Raw genomic sequence first — 23,288 nt, forward strand, 5'->3', positions numbered from 1 at the left:
CTGGCGGACAGGGTGGCGGATAGGCGACTCCGGTTGGCGTACAGGCACCTACCCGCACTTATGCTCCTGTCAGGGATAGGCGGCCAGCAGGTCCCACCCCGATGGACGAGGATTTAGACTCAGTGCCCGTTGAGGCCGTTGGTGGAGCCTCCCACGTGGAGACCCCGCTCTCGCCTCCCCCCGCGGGGGGCCCCGCCCCCTCCTTGGAGCAGATTCCTGAGGATCCCGGGCCGCACTCTTCGATCCCCGGCTCCCCTTCCCCTCACCCGGAGAGCACTCCTTCCACCCTCCGCTCTCCCCCCCAGCCCCCCCCCTCCCGCCTCCCCCGGCGGCCCCCCCTGACACCTATCCTTTGGCAGATGCCTCTCCATCCTCTCCTCGCTCTCCCCCCTCCTCGCCGCGAGCCCCCATCCCTCCCTCGGCCTCTCCAGGATACTTCGCCAGACCACCCACTGCCCCGGGGCAGCGCAGCTGGGTAGGCCAGAGCTCAGTCCAGCGGCTGTTCCACCGCCACTCCGGGCCGGTGGAGATGGCGATCCTTGCTTCGCCCACCACAGAGTTCTCTCCAGCCTCCCCTGGGGGGCCCCCGCGAGTGATGGGGCTACCAGTGGATTACGGTTTTTTCAGGTGCCTCCAGCTGGATGCTGGCCCGTTCGAGACACCGGTCGCGCCCTTGCGAGTTTGCGTGGTGTGCCATCCCTCTCGTTCTCCCTCTGTGGTGAGCAGCATGGTGGCTTTCTCCTTTCCTCTCAGTGTTGCCCCAGACACAGCATGGGAGTGCAACTCTGTAGAGGAAGTTTTGCGTGATCAGATACTGGAGTTTTCTCACCACTTCAGTGACTTGGGGCTCACGGACCTATTGCAGACCCGATTACACTCAGCCCGCATGAGCTTGTTTGGTATAGGAGACTGGCGGGCGGATCCGGTCCACACCTCAGTTGAGGCGGTGCTTCTGATTCTCCTCCATGCCGCCCCGAGGGTGCAGCCTACCTTTAGATACATATATGCAGAGGATTGGTCTCACGCCTATGCCTTGGATAGGGCGAAGGCGGAGTGGGGCTGGACACAGAGACAGGTCACCCTCTTTTTGGAGAGACTCCGCACCCGGACAGACAGTGATTATTCTCCCTCCAAGCCGGCGCCCAAGACTCACAGAGTGGAGGGCAGATCATCCGGGCCGGCTGAGAGGGGTGAGCCAGTGGAGGCTGCTTCACTTGCCATAGCTCATCCATGAGGATCCTCTCATGGAACATCCAGGGTCTCGGTGGACATCGCTGCTACATTGGTCGGGGCAGACTTCGCCAGGAGATCCAGAGGGCTCTCGTTGGAGGACCCATAGATATCCTTTTCATCCAGGAGCACCACCTTTTTGCCGGGCGTACCCGCACCTGCGGGAAGATCTTGCCAGGCACGAGTCACACTCTTTGGTCACCGGCATATGGCTCCCAGGGGAATCAGGGTGGAGTATGCATCTCAGTCAGCGAGCAGCTTCTATCCGAGGTTGTGGACTCTGGCATTCTGGTCCAGGGTCGTGCGCAGTGGATCATCCTTCGGGTTGGGAAGACCGCATTGGCTTCCTCAACTTCTACGCCCCTAATGGGGCGACCGGGAGAGCCGAGTTCTGGAGCACCATTAGGCAGTCCCTCCCCTTGGCAGACCACTGGTGCCTCGGAGGGGATTGCAACATGCTGGAGGATGCAGAGGACAGGATGGGGGGCAGCCAGGAGACCATTCATGGGCCGGAGCTCGCTGCTTGGGAGGAACTAGTGCTACAGGTGAGAGGCCAGGATCCGTGGACTCTCCCAGAGTTTGGCAGGTTGCAGGGGAGTCTATCTTTCTCGCGCTCGGATAGACGGGCCACAGGAGTTAACCTTTCCCGCATCGACAGGTTTTACATTGATGAGTGGGCCTGTGATAGAGGTGGCACAGTGGGCATACTTGCAGGCTCCTCGTTTTCAGACCACTTTCCAGTGCTTCTCCAGATCGAGGACCCCACGAGAGGAGAGCAGGGCCAGAGCGTCCGGATTCCAGATTGTCTCATAGAGGAGCCCGAGATTGCGATCAGAGTTGAGCAGGTCTGGCAGGAGCTGCAGGTCAGGAGAGGATCGGCAGCCAGCGATCTTGCCAGTGGCTTGCAAGAGATCAGCTAGATGCTCAGACAGGCTGCCTTGGACCGGCTGGAGGCCTTCAGAGAGCAGGAGAGGAGCCTACGGAGGAGTCTAGCGTCCCTCCAGAGACTCCAGGGGAGGGATCCTACGAGCCCTTGGATCTCAGAGCAGATGGAGTCAGCTCGCACTGAGATCAGATCCATCGAGGAGAGGAGGGTGGAGTTCCGATTCCATGCTTTGGCTTCTTTTTGGACACAGGCTGGAGACAGAGTGACTCGAGATTTCTTTGAGGCGACAGGGCCTCGCTTCAGACGAGAGGGTCTCAGGCGTCTTCGGCAGGCTGATGGCCAGGTTGTGGTGGATCCCCCCAGGGTTCGGGCTATAGCCACAGATTTTTACAGGGATCTTCTCTCTGCTGAGCCAGCAGATGACAGGGTGAGAGAGGCTCGGGAGGCAGTCTGGAGCTTCATGAGACCGGTTGTGCCGGCCCATTTGCAGCACTCCCTTCTCTCCCCCTTCTCAGATACGGAACTGGAGGAGGCTCTTCAGGCATTACCTCGGGGCAAATGCCCAGGAGAGGACGGTCTTTCGGTGGCTTTCTTCCAGAGGTACTGGGGCCTCTTACATAGGGGCTTCAGATTGGCATTCCAGGAGATTATGGAGTCAGGAGTCATGCCGGACAGCATGGCAGAGGGGTTGATCCACTTGATCCCCAAAGAGGGAGGAGACAGACTGGAGATTAGACAGTGGAGACCGATCACCTTGCTAGGCACGGCCTACAAGGTCCTAGCTAAGGCGATCAGCAGGCGGCTTCAGCCTCACCTTCCGGACATCATCCACTCCACGCAGACAGGCTTCATCCAGGATAGGAGCATTCTGGATAACATTTTCTCTTTCTGGGAGGCTACGGCTCTGGCTAGATTTCGACAGGAGGATCTGGCAGTGCTCCTCGACTTCGAGAAGGCATATGATCGGGTGGACTGGGCCTTCTTGGAAGGCACTATGGAGAGGATGGGCTTCCCCCCTCAGTGGATCCGTGGGGTCTCTGCACTCTACACATCGGCTCATAGCCAGGTGCTGATACAGGGCGTGCGCGGAGAGAGGTTCCAGCTCTCGCGCTCGGTGCGGCAGGGGTGCCCCTTGGCGCCCTTTCTTTTTCTTTTTGTGGCGGAGGCCATGAGCACTTTTTTGACGGCACAGGATACAGGTTTGTGGGGCCTTCAGCTTCCCATCCGCACCTCGGAGGAGCTCCTAGACTCGGAGTTTGCGGATGACACTGCTGTCTATCTTCAGGGAGGTGAGGAGAACCTCCGCCGCTTAGCCTTAGCCATGGACAGGTTTTGCAGAGCTTCGGGCGCTTTGATCAACTGGCACAAGTCGTGTGGGTTGTGGGTCAGCTCTATGCCCCCCCCGACTTGGAGGCCAGTTGACGGTTTTCAGTGGCTGCCCCCCGGCACTACAGTGCGTTATTTGGGATGCTATGTGGGCATTGACATATCTCCGGAGCAGCAGATAGCCCCCCTTCTTCTGAGCATTCGGAAGAAGCTTCTGTATTGGAGTACCGCTCGTTTATCTCTGGCTGGCCGAGTAGTTGTGGCCAACCAGGTTCTGCTTGCTACTATGTGGTACATCACTTCTTGCTGGGCCTTCTCTCGGGCGTGCATTGGCCAAGTGCAGAGGCTCATCAGGAACTTTCTTTGGTCCGGTGGCGACGGGCGGCCCGCCAGGGCCAAGGTGGCATGGGCGGTGATCACTCAGCCGAGGGAGAGAGGCGGCCTGGGCATTGTTGATCCTATTTGCCAAAGCCGAGCATTGCTTGGCAAGTTGGTAGTTCGTGGCCTCCTGCCAGGCGCTGAGCCGTGGAAGGAGTTTCTTGTTTCCAGGATACTCAGCCGCACCCCTTCTCTTAGCGGCCCTTGGACCCCCAGCATCAGGTGGATCTTTACAGAGTAGCGATCCAGAGGAGTGGGCCTTGGCTTCGAGGAGCATTTTGCAGCTAGCCTTCTGAGGGCCTGGTCGCATATGAGGCCGTCACTCTTCCAGACTCCCCCGGGCACCGATGAGGAGCGCCTGAGGCAGCCTTTGATCTGGAACCCCTTGATTCGTCTCCCCAGTGGCCATATGGTTGGATCGCGGTCTCACGTGTCGTGGGGCCCGCTGAGCTCTGGCCCAGCCCAGTCCCTATACGACTGGATAGGTTTTCAGCAGCTGCCTCTAGAGGCTCAGGAGAGGAGACTCAGTGGGATGAGGGGCAGAGAGTTGATGAGACAGGACATTGAGGCGGCCATCCCCCGGGAGTGGCGGACCCCAGTACAGGACCCTCCACCTCCACAGTGGATGGGTGTCTTTACTCGGCATGAGATCCTTCTAGCGGTCTGCGGCACAGCGGAGAGAGTCGCCCCACTCACTTTCGAGGTGGGAGGGGGCGGCCAGCTTCAGAGGACACGACTAGATTTGGATGGGCTCTAGGGATGTATTCTTCAGAGGGTGCGGGTGGTCGGCTTTCATCAGAGACAGTGGCATGTAGACCCCTCACCGGCCTCGATAGGGGAGGACTGTTCTTGGAGATTATGGGCTTGGGACAGCAGGCCTCTTATTCCCCTTCAGTGGGATCCAGGTGAGTGGTTTTGGCGAGATCCCTACTTGGCCCCTACCAGCCCAGGCATCCCCCTTTTTTCAGTACATAGCGAGGCTGGGGCGGCGGATTCAGAGACACAGGATAGCGAGCACCCCGGCCGCGGCCGAGCATTGGCGGCGACAGGGGCTCTCCCCTGCCTTTCTTAGGGACTTCTGGCAGCGCCTTTGGGCCAGCTTCCGGCCCCGGAAGGTGACGCTGTTTCTCTGGCTCACAGCGCATAGAGGACTGGTTGTGGGGGCTTGGCTAGCTTTCGGCAATCACCCAGCGTCCTGCCCTCGGTGCAGCCATGCACAGGAGTCGCAGCGGCACTGCTTATGGGATTGCCCACAGGCACAGCAGGTCTGGCAGCGCGCTCTCAGGATGGTTTTTGCAGGCTCACCAGGTGAGATGCTGGTGACGTGGGGTGCGGTGGCTTGGGCCACGGACAGCGGCCCGGCCCTTGGATATGAGGACGCCCCTGGCAGTACGACCATCCAGGTCTCTGACAGGGTAATGGCGGTGGTTCCGACGCCAGTCTTCTCTTCGGCAGCCCCTCAGGAGGGGGTCGGGCACAGATGGGAGTTGATCAGCAGCATGACGGCTTGGCACATTTGGAGAGCCCGATGCAGGGAGGCCATTGACCGCCAGGCGACTCCACCGGCGGAGGTCATACAGGCCCTCTGGGTGGACATCATTCACACCTTGAGAGGACACTGGGGGAAACTCCAGGGCGACTCGGATCGCATGAGAGGGCGCCGCAAGGCTTTCCTCCGCACTTGGCAGCCTGGCCCTTTCCTCACCGCGAGGGGCGAGGATGTCACTTGGCACTACAGGCCTCCAGTTTGGCTTTTCTCACCTCCCACATGTACTACTAGGTAGCCCCCCCCAGAGAGCGGCCAGCAACGGGGGTGGAGCTCAGGAGTTCACTGTGTTTTTATCCCTCCTTGCGAGGTGAGCTTTGTAGCCTTATGGCGTTTTCTCATTAACTAATAGAAGGATCTTTTTTCCGGGAAAAAAAGAAAAAAAAAGAGAGAAAAAAAAGAAAAGATTGGAAGTGTTGGTTAAGTAGTAATGTCACATGGATAATGTTTATTTATTTCTGAAAAAAAATCCTTCCATTAGCATGGTTAGTTAGTACGAAAGGTACGGTACGATAAAATACGGTACTAATTGGTACCTTAAAATTTTTTGAGGTACGGTATGATATTAGTACGTTTTTTTTTAAAATACTTCCTAAACTTAAAAATTGTAGACAAGAAGTTACAAAATAGTAGAACCATGAACATAATGTCATCATGCCATTAGAGTACAAAATTGCTACAAAAGGATAGGCCAAAAACTCATGGCATGGGCGACCGCCAAGTTCCAACATGCGTACATACAACATACTACAATACATCATCGATGGGCTAGAAGGAGATAGATGCCCAATGCCTAGAGAGCTATAACATATCAAAAGTCTACATCATCACCAACATCTGCATGATCATCAACATGATCACTACTAGAGTGTCCATCAAGAGAGTTCTCTGAAGAGGACTCTTCGAAGGTGGACGAGACACTCTGGGGATCATTCTCGCTAAGTAGGTTGCCATCATCATCAAACAAGGGCTCTCTAGGCAGTGGGGTATCATCATGAGGGGGCAATGGAATATCATCATGAAGGCGGGGATTGGAGCTCGAGGATCCCCGCCTCACATATGTGCGAAGGCCACCCTTTGCCGATGCCGAAGGCGGAGGCCTATGAACTCCAACTGCTCGGGCCCCCGTCCATGCTGACTCCTGGTGCTGCGAGTATCTGCTGCCACAAGCTCACTATAGAGCTCCATGAAGATTGCCTCGTCCTCCTCATCAAGCAATATGATCGCTTGCCTAATATGGCAATGGCAAGTGCACACGCTGACAAACAGCTCCCTATAGGCTGCAAATGGCAATGAATGGCTCTCTAGAAGACTGAAATTGCTCCACGCAACAGCAACAACAACAACAACAACGACGACGACCAAAAAAATAAAAATAAAAATAAAAAATTCGTACGGTATAGTACGAATCCGTACGGTACCCTACCGTACAACAAGTACGTACGATTTCAGTCGTACGACGTACGGAACTAAGCCTGTCCATTAGTAAGGACAAAATACATCTGAAAAGTTTACTGATTTACAAAGAGGTAATATCTGCAAGAAAGGAGGGAGGAAGGGGAGAAGCCACACTAGGGCCAGTAATACCGGATGATGTTGCCCTTACCTCTGGTCAAGAAAAGGATAGGACTCCAAGTGCGTAGAAAAACATAACATAATCCATATAGAAGTGTACGGCGGCTAGGGAGAATGTGCGGACAGCAGCCGGCATAGTGTTGTTAGATGCATTGTAATTCACTTGGTCGGGTGTGAGCACTACTTGGGCACTGTCTCGTAAATAATCAACACTTAAAACACTTATGAGATGGAAATATCACAAGACAAAGGCAATACTGAAAATGAACAATTGCACAGTGACACCACATTGGGGCCCGAACCATCCCTCAATACCAACTGTTATTGGAGTATTTTATTTTGTACAATGTTCCATGTCCCTTAAGCCAGATTTGCCATAAACAAGAAATATAAAAGCGTATCAAACAATGATGATTCCTTTGATGTAGAGCCTTTCCTTCAACTCCCCACCTCTCATTGTAGTGACGCAATCTTGAAAGTGGTTTTCTGGGTCCACACGCATCACTGGTGTGCCCATACTAGCGCTTGGATTGCAGCCTCACGGTGATAGGAATGCTGAAAATGACGAACTAGTACTGGAGGTAACTCCTGGGTACAAATCCAATCAGCAACGGAGTCGTAGATAAATTTGTGCCGCGTAAACATCAATGGATCAGTCACAGGTGCTGCCCATAGGCACAAACAGGCACTAGGTATGCGTGAAACAGCCCTAAATCAACTCGACCAGCCCTAGAAGCAATCAACTCGAATCAACTTGAACATACTGGCTAGCAGTATGTGCTGATCATGGGCAGCACAGGGAAGCTGTACAATTTCAGCTGGCTGATGATGTGGAAGCCATTGATGGAGTAACAAAAAAACAGGTGTGGATGGGTGTAGCAGGTTGCCCTTTTGATGATCACAATTATGTGCTCGGTTTTGCAAATGGATCCTTCTCTATGAGCAAAAACGATGGAGACCTTGTGTGCTGAGAAGATTTCGATTAAGCTTGCAGAGAGAGGGAGAAAAGAATCGGGTATGCTCACTTGAGTGCCCACACCCACCCTTTGCCAAGTGGGGGGTCCTTCCTAAGGGGATCTTGGATGATGTGCTCATGTTTATCTTCTAGTCTTAGTGCTGGTAGCGTGTAAAATCCTAACCATCCCGGTGTCTTCACTTCGTCAAAGTTGTCACAGCCGACCGACTCCATGTCGTTACTTCTGGATGACTTCATAGAATTACTGCTCCATGATTCCATATATGTCGAGAGCACACAAAACATGCGTGTTAACATGCAGAAAACCAGTGAAGGTTATGGGCTGGAAAGAAGTGAAAGGTTAGAAGAAAGGCTTTTAGGGTGGATGAGAGGGCTGAAGCAAAGTTAGAGCTTGATCTGGGACCCAAAGATCTGCAGGAGGATTAAGGTGTTATGGGAGAGCTTGGTATTTTGGGAGGGCACAATGGTGGCGACTTTGGATATTGGGCTAAGTGAGATCAGCACCATCCTCCAAGAGGCGGCTCAGACCAGACTAGCAAAGTTTAGAGATATGGAGAGGAGTCTTCCTGGTGCCTAGCCTCCCTTCAATGCCTGCAAGAGGACACACCAAAAATCCCTTGGATTGAGGCTCAGATGGCCACAACCTACACTCACATCAGTTCCATAGAGGAGATGAGAGTGGAGTATAGATTCCAAGCCCGCACATCTTTCTGGACTCAGGTTGGGGGCAGAGGCACAAGGAATTCCTTCGAGATGACAGGCCCTTAGCACCGGAGGGATGGCACGAGAGGCTTAGAGGATCTGACGGCACCATTGTTTTCGGGCTGCCCTAGGTTCAAGTCATAGCCACTGGTTTCTTTAGTTCGCTACTCAGACTGCGGAGCTCCAGTCCCTGCAGGTAGAGGATGCGAGAGAGGGTCTAGCAACACACTCGTGAGGTTGTCCCACCGGCTCTTTAGAGTGTCTTGATGACACCCTTCTCTTCCGAGGAGATTGCAGAGGCATTGCATGTGCTCTCTAGGGGCAAGTTCCTAGGTGAGGATGGGCTTCCGGTTCCCTTGTTTCATTGTCACTGGGAGCTCATGGAGGGCTACTTCCGAGCGGCCTTCAATGAGATCATGATTTTTGCATCTATGCCAAAGAGACTGGCGGAGGGCTTGATTCACTTAATCCCCAATAAGGGAGGAAATACGTTGGAGATTCATCAATGGAGACCTATCACCCTCTTGGGGACAACCTACAAAATCCTAGCCAAACCCGTTAGCCATGACTGCACCTCCACCTCCCAGATCAATTCCTTGCAAACAGACAAGTTTTATCCATGAAAGGAGCATCTTGGATAACATTTTCACCTTTTGGGAGGCGACCACCTCCGTGGCCCATTTGCATCAGTAGGACTTAGTGGTTCTCCTTTTGGATTTCGAGAAAGCCTACAACAAGGTGGATTGGGCTTTGTTGAGGCGACTATGTGCAAGATGGGCTTCCTCGCCACCTAGGGCTAAGGTGTCTCTGCCCTCTACTCTGCCTCTGACAATGAGGTCCTTATCCAGGGTTCTCGGGGTGATAGGTTTCCACTCTTGTAGAGTACCCCGGGGATGTCCCCTTGGACCCTTCTTCCTCTTTGTGGTGTAGGCGATTAGCAGTTTTTTAGCTTCAGAGGAGATCGGACTGTCACATGTGTGGAAGCTCTTTGTCCTCTTTCAGCCATAAGTACCTTTCATAGGAACATTCTGATGCAAAACGCAAAGAAGAGAAAGAAAGATATATTAAGCGTCTACTAAAGACCCAATGGGCCTATGAGACCAAAGTGATACAATAATGTCCATGACATATCTCATCATGGAATGGAAAATAAAACAGAAACATATCTGTCTCACTTGGGGGATACAAAACTGTCCATGGAAGCTCATCATGGAATGCTAGGAACATAGAAACATGAGAGCAGCATCAGCCCCCAGTATGGTCAGAAAGCCTCAAAGGGCGGTGGCGGGATGGAGACGTCGGGGAGAAGGTGTGCCAAAGCCGGAGATCCCATAAGGTAGTCCACTGTGCTAGTACCTCCTGAGTGAGGAAAGGAGGTGAGGGCGTTGGAGGAGGGCCATCGAGACATCGCGTTATAGATAATGAGACCATGTGCAGCTCCCAGCTCTAAGAAATATCTCCCATACACCGTGACCTCCTCACGGTCTTGTGATGATCTCTGTAGCCCTGTGTCAGTGATGTCTAGTTCCTGTAGTCTGATAGGGTCATCCAGATTGAGTGGTGGGACCTACTGACTTCCCGTCTTGGCGTTGAAATCCCCGAGCAAGAGGACTTCCCCCAGCTGTGAGAACTCCATAATATCCCCATATAATGGTAAGTATGGTGACTGGCCATGCTGTGCGGCGTAAGGGAGTGTCGTGGTGCAAAATAACACACAGCAATGTGGATGACCCTGTCACTGCTAAGCCGCACCCAAAGATACCGTGCATCCTTGTCCTTCCGGATGATGCTGAGAATCTGTCGAAGATGGGATCTAAAAAGGACAGCTACCCCTCCAGAGCCACGTAGTCCTCTTGATGTGCGGGTCTCGCCTCGGAAAGCTAACTCCCACTCATACCCGGCTATGTATGGTAAGCCCCTCTCAGGGCTTTGATGAGTCTCGGTATAAAAAATGACATCCTTGCCTGTGAGAATCTCGCTCAAGCCTCCTAGATTCGACCACAGCATGCCATTGCAGTTCCATACTGCCAACCTCAGGTGTTCGGTCTCATAGACCCTGCGTCGCTATTTGCGACGACGCTCAGTGATAATGACCCTACCATCTCTGTAGATAGCCCACTTGTTGCTTTACGGGCCTCATGAACTGTCACCATCGCCTCATGCTGGTGTGCTACCTGGGCTGGGGTGAGATCATGTCCCATGTGCACCTGTGTGCCCTTGAGGGCAGCCCACCGTCTAAGAAGGCTTGTCTGCTGGTGGCATCAAGGAATCTAATGATGAGGGGCCGCTCTCGTGTCATATCCTTGCCTGCCCTCCATGTATCTGCAAAGGGGGGGGGGCGGGGGGGCGCAATCCCGTCTGCTCCTGGCATCTGGCAAAGCGTTGTGGCATCCTCCTTGGTGGAAGCCCCCGCACTCGCGCATGGAGGGCCCAATCCTTACTGCGTTTCTCCTCCTCGTTGATGTTCCCCAGGGGTTTGTGCTTCTTCACCACCTCCACCCAATCTTTCTTAGTGGTTTGCAGTTCTTCCCACAGCTTATCACTTGCAGCTTTCAACTGCTCCAAGTCAGTCCTTAGACCCTCTTGAATATTCAGTTCCCCTTCCTCCACTGTATGGTCCTTGACCGTAGCCTTTAGGGCTTCCATTTCTACCCGGAGTTCTCCTATCACTGGGGCAGCCTCTGGCATTCCTTTTTGTTGCAGCTGCGTCTCTTTCAACATCTGAATCACCTCCTCCTGGTGGTTCGCTTGTGCTGCTAATTCTTCAATCTTGTTATTCTTTCCCTGTATCTCCTTGTGGAGGCCTTCCAACTGCTTTTCATGTTGGTTCAGGACCCTGTCCAGCACCTTCTTCTGCTCGCCCAACAGCTTCTTGGTGTTGTCCTCCACTGTCTCGATGTATGCCTCCAGATCTTGTAGATTCATTGTGGCTATTTCTACCTAGTTGCTGCCTTGGGGGCCTGGGCAAGGGTGGCCGGGGACAGCGAGCCACATTGCCTCAGCGCAGCACAGTCAGCGGATGGGAACAGTGTGAAGCGAAGAGAGAAGATGGCGAAGAGCAGCGCGAAGAGAGCGAAGATGGCCACCTGCGTGAGGCGCGATCAGCAGTGGGGCGGGAACAGGGAGGCGCAGCACAGTCAGCGGGCGGGAACAGTGTGAAGCGAAGAGAGAGAAGATGGCGAAGAGCAGCGCGAATAGAGAGAAGATGGCCACCTGCGTGAGGCACGATTAGCAGTGGGGCTGAGGGTCATGCCATGGCGCGGAGAGAGAGAGAGAGAGAGAGAGAGAGAGAGAGAGAGAGAGAGAGAGAGAGAGAGAAAGTTATATTAACGTCCACGGGAGGCCGAATCCGACCTATGGGACAGATCAGGTACATCCATTTACATTCCACTCTGGGTATCAATGCCAAAGAGGCATAAAACTGAAAAAAAAATAACTCAAAATGAACTCTTAAGACTCTTAAGAGTTTAAATTACAATGGGTTCTATTGCATCTAGTTCGAAATTGAGGTTCAAAATAAAAATAGCTATATTTCACCCATGGATGGATTTGCTCTTGAGGGGGGTGGGGTACGGAGAGAGAGAGAGAGAGACAGAGAGAGAGAGAGTCATATTAACGTCCACGGAATGCCTTGAAGGCATATGGGACCAAAAACCGGTACCTCACAGTCATTACAATGCACTTCGGGGTACACTCAGGCACAAGCAAAAGATTAATGAAAACCCTAGGATGATAAACAACTATTTGTGATACAAAAAAAAAAAAAAAGCCGATGGCACATTAGAATGCTAGTCAATTGGGTTTAGGCTTATGGAAGTCCTTGATTATTGCCCTTCCGTCACGGTAGACTGCCCACTTTCCAGCTTGGCGGGCTGCTCGGACTTTGGCGAGTTCTGCACTTTTGTTTTTAAGCTGTAGGGGAGTGAGTTCATCAGTTAACCAGAGCCTGGTGCCCTGCACTGATTTGGACTGTCGGAGAACTTGGATCTTGTCCTGTTTGTTGTGATATTTCGCAATGGCATGCTTCCCTTTCTTGACAATGGTCCATGGGTTGCCTATATCAATGAGGGGTCATCTTCATCAATTTCTGTTTGCTCTCTGAATTCTTGCTCGTCCCAACCCTCTGGGAGTCCATCTACTCGGAGATGCTCAGCAATGCTTTCTCGGAGTTCTTCCTCCTTGATGGTTGACATGATTTCTGCGGTAAGATGTTGCTCCATACCTTCTGTAGCTTCAATGAACTCTGTTTTGGCTGCTGCATGAATCTGCTCCTGAACTGCCTGAATTGGGTTGGGCTTGCCCTCAAGGGAGGCCAGATGGGTTTCAATTTCGGTGAGCTGATCCTTCAGCTTGCCATTCTCCTCTCGCAGCTATCGATTTCTGTTAGGAGGAACACCTCCCATGAGCGAGGGGAGAGAGAGATAGTTATATTAAACGTCTTCAAAAGATCCAGTGGGTCTATGAGACCAAAAGTGATACAATAGTGTCGGTGATGCAAAACTGTCCATGGAGATGTTTGTGTATTCAGTATATTCATATGATACAAAAAGATGTGTTTGTTTGTACAAGTCTGTGGCCTTTGGCCTACCCAAAAAGGTAAGAAAAGAACTTCTGAAGACTCTTATGACCTGCCCCAAAGTGGGAATCAGATGAAATAGCTTAAATCTGGCCTAGCCTTTATATAGGCCCCAAAAAGCACCATTATGTGTCCGACCTACTGTCGGCCTTTTTCAGGACAAACCGAAAATTATGAATGCCGGCCAAGGTCATCATTAGACTGTTGTAATGCTGGCCGACCTGGTACTTGCCCATCTGGAAGTCCTCTGGGTGTATTTTGAGCCTTGCTAGTGCCTCAAACTCCAGTTCATCTACTGCCCTAATCAGGGATTCGCAATGTCCGTGTGTGCACATGACATGGACTACAGGGCCTTAGGCTTCCTATTAGATCCCAGGAGGAGATTTAGAGTTCGCAAACGATGAAGTGGCCTACTTCTTTGGAGATGTGGAGAATCTCTGGAGGTTTGCAGATGCAGTTGAGATCTTTTGTTAGGCCGCAGGAGCACAGGACAATTGGCACAAGTTGTGTGGATTTTGGGTTAGCTCATCCCCTACCTTGGCTTGGAGACTGATTGAGTCGTTCCAGTGGATTCCGAGGGATACTACTTGAGCTCATTATCTTGGCTTCTAGGTTGGGATTGACATCACCTCAGAGGAGCAACATGCCTCCTCGGAGAGGAGCCAGAGGCAGAGATAGCCTCACCCTCCACATCGATGACTCCATCCCTTCTGAGTGGCTCGCAGCAGTCCACCCGACCCGCCTCCCTCTGAGTGGGTAGGGGTTTTTACCAAACATGGTATCCTGATGGCTGTCCATGGTGCAGATGGAGACACCCTCATGAGTTTCTCTATAGGGCCATAGGGCAGATTGATTGCCCCCAAAACAAACCACCCCCCCCACCCCCTCTCTCGATAGAGGACCTCAGCAGCTGCACTTTACAGAGGGTGAGAGTGATTGCGTTTGGTGACCACAGATGGCACATCGATGTACCTCCAGCCAAATTGGCCGGAGAGAGCTGTTGGAGATTATGGTTATGGGAGGGCAGGCCACTGATGCATCTACAGTGGGACCCTGGTGAGTGGTGCCAAAGGATATAGATGCCAGAGGTTGATAATACTCTGGCGGCAGTAGCACACTGTAGACACAGGGCAATCCCCACGTGCTTCCTCCATGATTTTGGAAGTGGCTGTGGGACTGCTTCCAGCCATAGAAGATAACTCGTTTCCTTTGGCAGATAGCACACAGGACCTCGGCAGTGGGCACTTGGCTGGCAATTTAGATGTGGACACCCTCTGGAGTCACAGTGATATTGCCTTTGGGAATGTCCCAAGACGCAGCGGTTCGGTTGCGGATCCTCCACATTTTCACCATGGACCAAGCACGAGGGCGCACCATCACCTGGGGACCAATAGCCTGCGCTTCTGAGACAGCACCGGCCCAACATGAGGAGGCGGGACATGACCTTGCCCTTGTCCTCTTTCATCACAGTATCGGCCCTGTTATCAGCAGCCCCAGTTGGGAGGAGGCCCACAGGTCCCTGTCAGAGGTGGGAGATCATCAGCTGTATAGCAAATGGCACATCTGGCGTGCTCGCTACAGCGAGGCCATAGAGGGCACTACCACACCACCCGCTGAGTCAATCAAGAGCATATGGATGGACGTTATAGACACCGACACCCTCCATTGATAGCGGGAGAAGCTTCTCAAAGACAGCAAGGTTACTTGGCTTTATAGGCCACCTGTTTGGTTGTCCCCCCCTCCCCCCCCATTGTATGAGATAGCTTTCCTCCCAAGAGTGGCCAGCCACCAGTGAGGAAGAGCCCCTCTCTGTCCCCTATTGTTTTCTCGTCTCCCATGATTGAGACTGGGTCATGTACTTGGCCGATTCAGCTGTACTTTTGGTAACTAATGGAAGGATCTTTTCTTGAGAAAAAAAAAAGAAATTTCCAGATTCGGCATAGCCCGTTTGGTCCTAGTATTTGGGCACCCAATGGGTGCTCAAGGGCTGCCTACAGCCTTGCTCATGACCCCATGAAGCATATTTTGCCATTCTGTAACTTGCTAGTAACCTTTCGACAGAATATTCCGGGCACATGACCGTGGGTGTAATAAGTGGCTGGGAACCTGTACATCATTACAGCTTGCAAGTGGGTTACATATGATTGTGTGGGACTTGCACATGACTTCTAACACTCAACCGGACCCTAGACCTTGATGGTGCTTGGCGACGTGTCCCTAGACAAGGACTCCCAACATGCACAGTGCCCATCAAAAATGGTTTCGTAAGTGTACTGGCTAAGTAGAATGGCCATGTGCCCCCCTACATCAGGTGTGTGTGTGACATTGGGAGACACCAGGATTCAGAGACAGTGGGCTTGGGTGACTTTTTTTGGGAGGGGAGGTTTTGGAGGGTGTGCACTGAATGTGGAGGCAAAGGCAAAGGCTAACATGGAGGTCCAACCCTGCTGTGTCAGTCAGAGTGTAGTGAAGAGCACTTTCCAGTAGCTTCTAACTTCTTTTCTAACAGTCTGCTTCCTTAGTGTACTGGCGAAGTAGAATGGCCACATGCCCCCCTACAGCAGGTGTGCATGCGACATTGGGAGGCATCAGGCAGCAAACGTGTGGGGGATTCAGAGACAGTGGGCTTGGGCGCCTTTTTTTGAGAGGGGAGGTTTTGGAGGGTGTGCACTGAATGGGGAGGCAAAGGCAAAGGCTAACAAGGAGTTCCAGCCCTGCTGTGTCAGTCAGAGTGTAGTGAAGAGCACTTTCCCGTAGCTTCTTACTTCTTTTGTGACAGTCTGCTTGCTCTTTGCTATAGATACAAACAACCCACCTTCACTTCTCAATAAATTCTATTTCATAATTTGAAAAACTACATGGGTAGACATGCATGACAAACGGATTGCAGATGTGTGGATCATCAGCGCTGCCCCAGCCGGTCATGAGTGAGTGGGAGAGACTGACAGGACACCGGTTACTGGAGAGATATGGCATGACTGAGGTAGGTAGAAATTCAATAGCTTTTTCATGCTTATTTTTATTTAAATGTATGGCTAGGTTGCCCATTAAGCTACTTTTTGTTTGCTGGAATCCAATATGCAGTTTATGATGGCATTATCAAATCCATACCATGGGGAGCGGAGACCAGGGACTGTAGGCAAGCCTTTGCCAGGAGTGCAGGTTAGAGAGTACTTGCAAAATAGAACAGAGTGTGCATTTTTAAGAAGTGTTTTGCTAGCATACAATCATTTTGATAACTGTTTCCTAGCCAAAAATGCAGAAATGCCATTTCTTTAGAGTTGCCCTTTTTCTGCGTTTCAGTTGCTGTTTGCTTATCTGGCCTCAAGTTATCCCCCACTAGATATCCCCAGATTTCCTCACTCTCCCCCGAAATATAATCTACTCCAAGTTTCTCAACTTTTACCCTCATTTCTACTTTTTTTTTTCCAACCTTACTTAAACTTGTACTGTTTACAGTTAAAGGCCTGCTGTTTCTTAGCCATTGTTATTTTCTAGTTTCAGGCCATTTCCATTGGGTAGACATCAACCTTTTCCATTTCCAGTTTTGTTTTTGTTGCATGTAACTATGCACACAATGTGACGACTTATGTAAAATTCATATGCAAAATTACACATCCTTTTATGTGTTGTCAGGTCAAAATAGTTGAAGATGATGCAGCCGCTCCTGGTGTTGGAGAATTACATGTAAAGAGTCCATCATTATTTAAAGAGTATTGGCGTCAAGCACTGGTGCGATTCAATTCTGCAAGGACTTTCCATCACACAGAAGCATTTATTTCCTTTCTAAAGCGCGAGCATAGCACCTAGTGCTTGAAGGTTGTAGAGGAAACCTACCCTTTCAGGCTTGCAAGGAAAACCTTCCCATTAGCCTTTCATGTTTGCAAAGAAAACCTTTTCTTTTCTGAGCATGTTAGAACTCAAAAGGCTTCACCCTCAGACAGTGTTGGCTGGACAAGCAGAACGTTACTGTGAAAGCATGTGACAATAGTGTGTGTATGCAAGTTGCTGGCCAAATACCAGGACAGACAGCCAGAACAGGCATACAACCAGTGTAAATTCAGTGGGTAGGTCCATTGCCTGGCTCTCTAAGGCTGGGCTCAGAAATGTCCACTCTCATTGGGGTGGACCTGGACTCCTTGGCAGCCAGAGGCATGGGTTTGTCTGGGCTCTGGTTCACAAGCACAGGACATATCCCTCTTTGACATCAGCCAGTGGGCCTAGACTAGCTGTGAAAGGCTTGTGGGTCCAGAGCTGCAAGTCACAGGTTCAAACTTCTAACACACCATTCTGTCAGATGTCCACCTTGTGGGTGGCAACATATTTTTTACAAAAATCTGCTGTGCAATGGAAAAATGGTGGGCCTGGGGCTTTTGCACCTATTGTGAACTCGCGAGCACTTGGACATCTCTCCTTTTACCAATTACATTTTTACACCTCACCACCATTCATATACCACATGACAAACCGCATTCCAAAATCGCACTATCCCTCATATGACATCGTCATGAAGTCAATGCCACACTAATTCTCGCTCTTTCAAACAAACATTGAATCATGACTATTCAACGTGTCACATGTAAACACATAATGATGATGTACTGGCATGTAGAAAGTAATCACAACAATGCACCCATATATAATAATGGTTAAAATTATCCTCCCGCAGCCCGCAGGAGCTCAGTGACCCATATACCGATTGAATTTCTAATGTAAGTAATTCAATGGTTTGTAGTCCTTCTGTAGCTTTCTCTCTCTTAACTTTCCTCCAGTCAACTCAAAAGTTGCACGAGCTGTAACTCTCTCCCCCCCCCCCCCCCCCCCCCTTTGCCTCTCGTTCCTATCTCCCTTTCCCTCCGTTCCGTCTGGCAGATTCTTTGTTCGTGGGGTTTTTTTCTCTTTTGGCAAGCCTCGGCCCCTTCTGGTCTTCACCCCTTAGGAGGACTCCATGGTAGCTGCTCCGTCATCCCCGACTGAGGCCACTGCTCCTTGCCTATCTTTCTCTGAAGCGGATGTCCAGCTCCTCGCTACGATAGTTGCATCTTTAGAGGCCGCTACTCTGCTATGCAAGATTTGTCGGTAGTCGCTCTACGCACAGACAACTCAGAGATCTTCTTCAAGTAAGCCTCCATGGAGTGCTTGCAAAGATCACATACATTTGTCCTTTGGGGCGCGGCTACTACCAAGTTGAGTTTGACTCGCCAGCGGTGTTGGATCGAGTCATGCAGTTGAGCCTCGTTGCATTGCGTACGGCCCAGGCCTTCTTTGCGAGGTGGCAGCACGGCTTCGACCCCGCATCCGACCCATTAGCTGGCGTTTCAGGCTTTCCCGTGGTAGTCTGCCTCCCGGGCCTCAGGAAGGAATACCTTCCTCTTCTCCCGGTGATTGGTGGAGCCATTGGAAGGAATCTCCCCCCATTGTCGCCTCATCCCTCGCACGCGCAGTCGGTATTCCATCCCTTCGCATCTGCATTGCATCGCCGGAGATAGTGCCTCACGTCATATCACTTCCTTGCCTCCGGGGAGACCCCATCCTACAGAGAGTGGAGCACTCATGCCTTCTTGGCCGATGCTTCATTTACAGGCAAATGGGACCCCTTGCCAGAGCTTGCCCTCGGCGCCAGTCCTCTAGTGCCCCCCTGCCCCCTCCCCCCCTCCCCCCCCCCCGCCCCCCGCGGTTCCCAGCTCAAATCATAAGTAGGGGATAGAGAGAGAGGCAGGCTCTTAGGCAGCCGAGCACTAGGATGCGACTGGGGACGACTCTGTTGCTGGAGAGTGGCACGCCGTTGGCCCGCGCTAGGGCCGCCAGCCAACCTCTAGACTTGAGCGCCGCTGCCGTGCTCGCCAGGCTAGTAAAGTACAGGAGGATTTGGTTTTGTCGGAGGAACGTTTCGAGCATTTATCGCAGCACCCACTTGTCGGCGATGGGCCCCCTCCAATCACTGCGAGGGTCCCACCTCCAGCCCCTTTAGTTTGGTGGCTGCTACCCCGCCGAGTCTCCTCTAGCGGTTCTCAGATTCCAACGAGGCGAGTTGGCCACACTAAACGCTTGGGGAGCCCCTCCCCCCAATCCTCGTCTCCGGCTCTTTCCGCAAGACCCCCCCCCTTGCCCCGTCCTCTTCCTTTGAGCCCGCACTCCCCCCCCCTCCGCCCCTCCTGAGCACTCCCATCGCCCTCCGGCAGCGCCCGACATGGAGCAGAGATAGTTGGCGAGCTCTGTCCGCCGTTTGATTCATCGATTCTTGGAGCTGGTAGAGATGACCATCACTACTTCCCTGGTAGCAACCAAACATGCATTTAAAAATAAACACGAGTGCTGGATATAGGTGAGTCTATGCTCCTTGAATATTGTAGGGCATCTTCCACATATCACAACCATACAACAATACTAGTCTCCGTGGTCACCAATGGTTCTATAGCATTCTCAAACTAGAAACCACTTTGTGAGCACTAGTATTTGATCATGGCTATGCTACCTAGAGCTTCTCTGAAACTCTATCATTGGATTTCTTCCCAACAAAGGCTATCAAGTGAGTTTCAAAGCTCAATCTTGTCCAAAAACTTGGTATACTTGTTCCAAGTATACCAACACTTGATCATTACGGAACAAGCGTATAAACAACCAAAGAGTCAACCTTTGTGTATGAATCTTGGTGTCCCATACCACCAAGACCACCAGGAAGTTCATGAACATGTGACGTCCCATTCCATCAAATGAGCATGAAGTTCACTGTGACACATAAGTCAACTCTTTTCCTCTCCTTGAAAAATAGCTACGAAATCTCAAGCATATGGATGACTACGCACCCAAGCCTATGGGTGTTTGCGCTATACGAACTATGCAACACCGTATATGACGTACAGTTTGTTTCAAAGTTCAACATGGCTATAACTTCAAGAACTATATCAAGTTTCACAACCATATACTAAATTTGAAGTATTTATGAGAATAATCCGACAACATCCCAATGGCCCATTACATAGATTGCTGATCAAGCCAATCTATGAAGTAACAAGGGAAGGTATAAAGACTAGCCACAAGGTAGTTTTTAGAGCAAGACCTCTCAGGGATACTCCCATTCTATCAAAGGAAAGGAGCAATGACATACTCCAAAGGTAGGTAGAGTAGCTTCGTACTCTATTACAAGCCGCATTGAACAATTTGACCGTTAACATGATGAACATCGAGTATTTGGTAAACTCCAAATTGAAAGATCACTACGGACCTCACTCTAAGATCACTACAAATCTTAAAACGGTTGATCTCTAAGGATCATGCATGAGGGCTTGCATCTGTGTGGACTAAGCATAATACACTTTGGTTGTTAAGTAGCACAACATTGTGGTTGTTTAGTACATCCTCATCCAAGAGATCGTCTCATGAATCTAGGACCATACAAGCACCGGCTTGACTTTGTTAAGTGCAACATTCACTAAGCCTCAACAGGCTAGGCTACAACATCACGGCCCAAAAATGCAAGACAAAAATGGGCAATGGATTGATATGCATTATCCCAACAATGGAAGCTAACGTCCTTGTGTTCCTAGTTTTGTGTGTGACTCCGCACACACATACTAGAAAATTTCAGAGCTCATGCCTTGTGTGACTGCGCACACCTAGAGCCAAAAAAAGTTGAGTTACACTAGCTCCAATCATCTCGAATTCTTGGGACACACATTGGAGGTAATAGCTATATCGAATCCCATACCACAATGTCAAAGGTGTCAATTCTTGTTGTGGATGTGAATGAGCTACGTCGCCCGCAAACTATTTCCAGACTGTGCCAGAACAAGACCTCGCTCACTCGTATCCTCTTGGATGCCTGTAGGCATGCGCAAGAGGTAAAAGCACTCAAATTCCATGTTGATGCGTGGCTACACATGCATGTGTAGCAACCAAGATATCAACACTAGATGGTTGCTAATGCCATCTATTCTTGAGCACACCCACCGATGCAATAAAATATGGATGCTAATGCCATCTATTCTTCAGCACACCCACCGATGCAATAAAACATGGATGCTATTGGGTGTAGTACCTCGCTCCCGAGCTCCACCTACTTTTGAATTATTGTGTGTGACTATGCACACATGAGCAATCATTCACAAATACGAGCGCATACATTCGTAACACGATGACCATGACAATGGCTATGATGGTGCTGACCTTGCTCGAGAAATTCGGCTCTCATAGGTGTTGCTACGAGCCTAAGCTAGAGATATACTGAGCTCGACCCAATATTTTGATTTTTGTATACATTGACACACACACAAGCATTGAGGTTGCTGCTAAATGATTGCAGCACATGCCCACTCTTCTCTTGATAATGAGCCTGAGAGGAAAACCTTCCGTGTTCACATATGCTACAGCTTCTTCAATTCTGCAATAACCTCTGGACCTGTCAGCTATTTGCTGCCTTCACCTGCATAGACGCTCGAAGCTTGAAATTGGTCCTGATGTTTCATTAGAAAATTTGATACCAAAAGCTAAATCCACAATAGGGCATTTCCCAGTGTCTCCGCATACGTAAACCTTAGTGTCTCTGACAGAGTAGCTATGGCTTCAAACCATGTGGAAGGAGCATGCTGAGCAAGCCCCAGACTAACTCGTGCAGCACAGCCTGCCACACTGCGATCCTCTCAGAATGACATAACTTTGGCTTGAAACATGTCCTGAGCTGTAGCTCAGCCTCTATGTTGTGGCTGTCCAGTCCCACAAGACAATCCGCTAGTCATTGGAGCCGGACACTAGCAATTGTCCACTCCAGCATGCCCATTGCCCATCCAGCATCGCATACAGCTCCAACCATTGTATTAAATCTTGGCAACCTCCAATTCTGTGAGCAAACATGCGCGGTGAAATATCTCCACATCTGTCGTCACCATAGCTCTTCATGCCTGCACCTGTAGAGCTAGCCTCCAGACATCATCCCAACTCCCCAATCGCCGCTGTGATGCGTACTTAGCGGCTGGGTATCTTTCTAGTGACATTACAGCCACAGCTTCCGAGCTTCAGTTGCTAAAACCTGTTTTGTGCTGCTTGTTGACGCCTGCTGTGAGTGCCACGTTGATGCCTTCAGCTAAGTCTTTTTGCATCCACCATAACCACCTTATCCTCTTCCCCACAGAGGCAGGGAGACACTGCTATGGTAGCTTTTCAAATCTAGCGCTAATTCTACGCAGGCAAATTCATAGAAAAATGAGGAGGAGAACCATTGAAAACTTCTCTCTTTCTGAAGCCCGATCATGTGCAGAGAAGCGGGAGAGAGGCTCGACGAATCGAAATGCAGCTCTGATACCAATGTTACATCCCGGTAGCCACCACCATAGCCAAAGAGGGCAAGGAGCTCTAGTCACCACCCAACAATAGAGGCATGTGGATAAGTGTCCACACTGTCGAGCTTATATAGTGGTTTGTCTGCCCACACTAGCCTAGCTGCCCATGGTCCTCCGACCTGAGCGCCTCACCTTGAACCCTGGACACTTGCCACACGTGCTCCAGCGTGTGGACTCTGTGTCCGGTCGAGCTCTGTCGCCGCTACGGGTGACTAACGCATGCCGTTACAGGCTACGTGGCAAGAATTGTCTAAACTACCCTCCACTCGAAGAGTCTTGGGCGTGGGTTTCGATGGAGGCAACGTGATGGGAACTGTCTAAACTACCCTCCACTCCAAGAGTCTTGGGCGTGGGTTTCGATGGAGGCAACGTGATAGGAACTGTCTAGACTACCCTCCACTCGAAGAGTCTTGGGCGTGGGTTTCGATGGAGAGTAATCACTGTCGGTCCTGGGGTGAAGCCAGGCCAGATGGGCATGAATCTTGTGGAGCCACTCTATTGGAGCCTTGGAGTATGCATACTTTGGACTCCATGTGTCACAATGCAGGTATCTATAGGAGGGGGGAAAGTGGTACTTCCACTGAAACATAAAAAAACACAAAAAGCAGCACCTTTAGGCTGGAGGACACCATCTCCGTTGCTTGAGCTGTAAGGCCTGAGCCACCACTCAACTCCATCCGAGCCAAAGGCCACAGGTGGGTAAGCACATGAGGATACACAGGTCGTGCAAATGGTGCGAGAACTCTATGGCCTGCCCT

At 51.1% G+C, this 23,288-nt stretch overlaps 1 protein-coding gene across 10 annotated transcripts in view; it reads left to right on the top strand.

Annotated features, from left to right (window-relative positions):
* Positions 1 to 23,288, top strand: part of LOC147613089 (putative CoA ligase CCL8) — an 83,775-nt gene that overhangs the window by 42,106 nt on the left and 18,381 nt on the right. For all 10 annotated transcript variants that reach the window (XR_015263358.1, XR_015263357.1, XR_015263356.1 and 7 more), the window contains exons 9-11: positions 16,086 to 16,178; positions 16,280 to 16,357; positions 16,832 to 16,927. Coding sequence is in view for 5 of the 10 variants with exons in the window: in XM_086782396.1 (XP_086638522.1) it covers positions 16,086 to 16,178; positions 16,280 to 16,357; positions 16,832 to 16,927 (267 nt within the window). In the remaining 5 variants the exon portion in view is untranslated. The remainder of the gene's footprint in view (positions 1 to 16,085; positions 16,179 to 16,279; positions 16,358 to 16,831; positions 16,928 to 23,288) is intronic.

This window comes from Cibotium barometz, chromosome 44 (genome assembly GCF_041138505.1).
Source record: "Cibotium barometz isolate CiBa-2024 chromosome 44, ASM4113850v1, whole genome shotgun sequence".
Classification (NCBI taxonomy): Eukaryota; Viridiplantae; Streptophyta; class Polypodiopsida; order Cyatheales; family Cibotiaceae; genus Cibotium; species Cibotium barometz.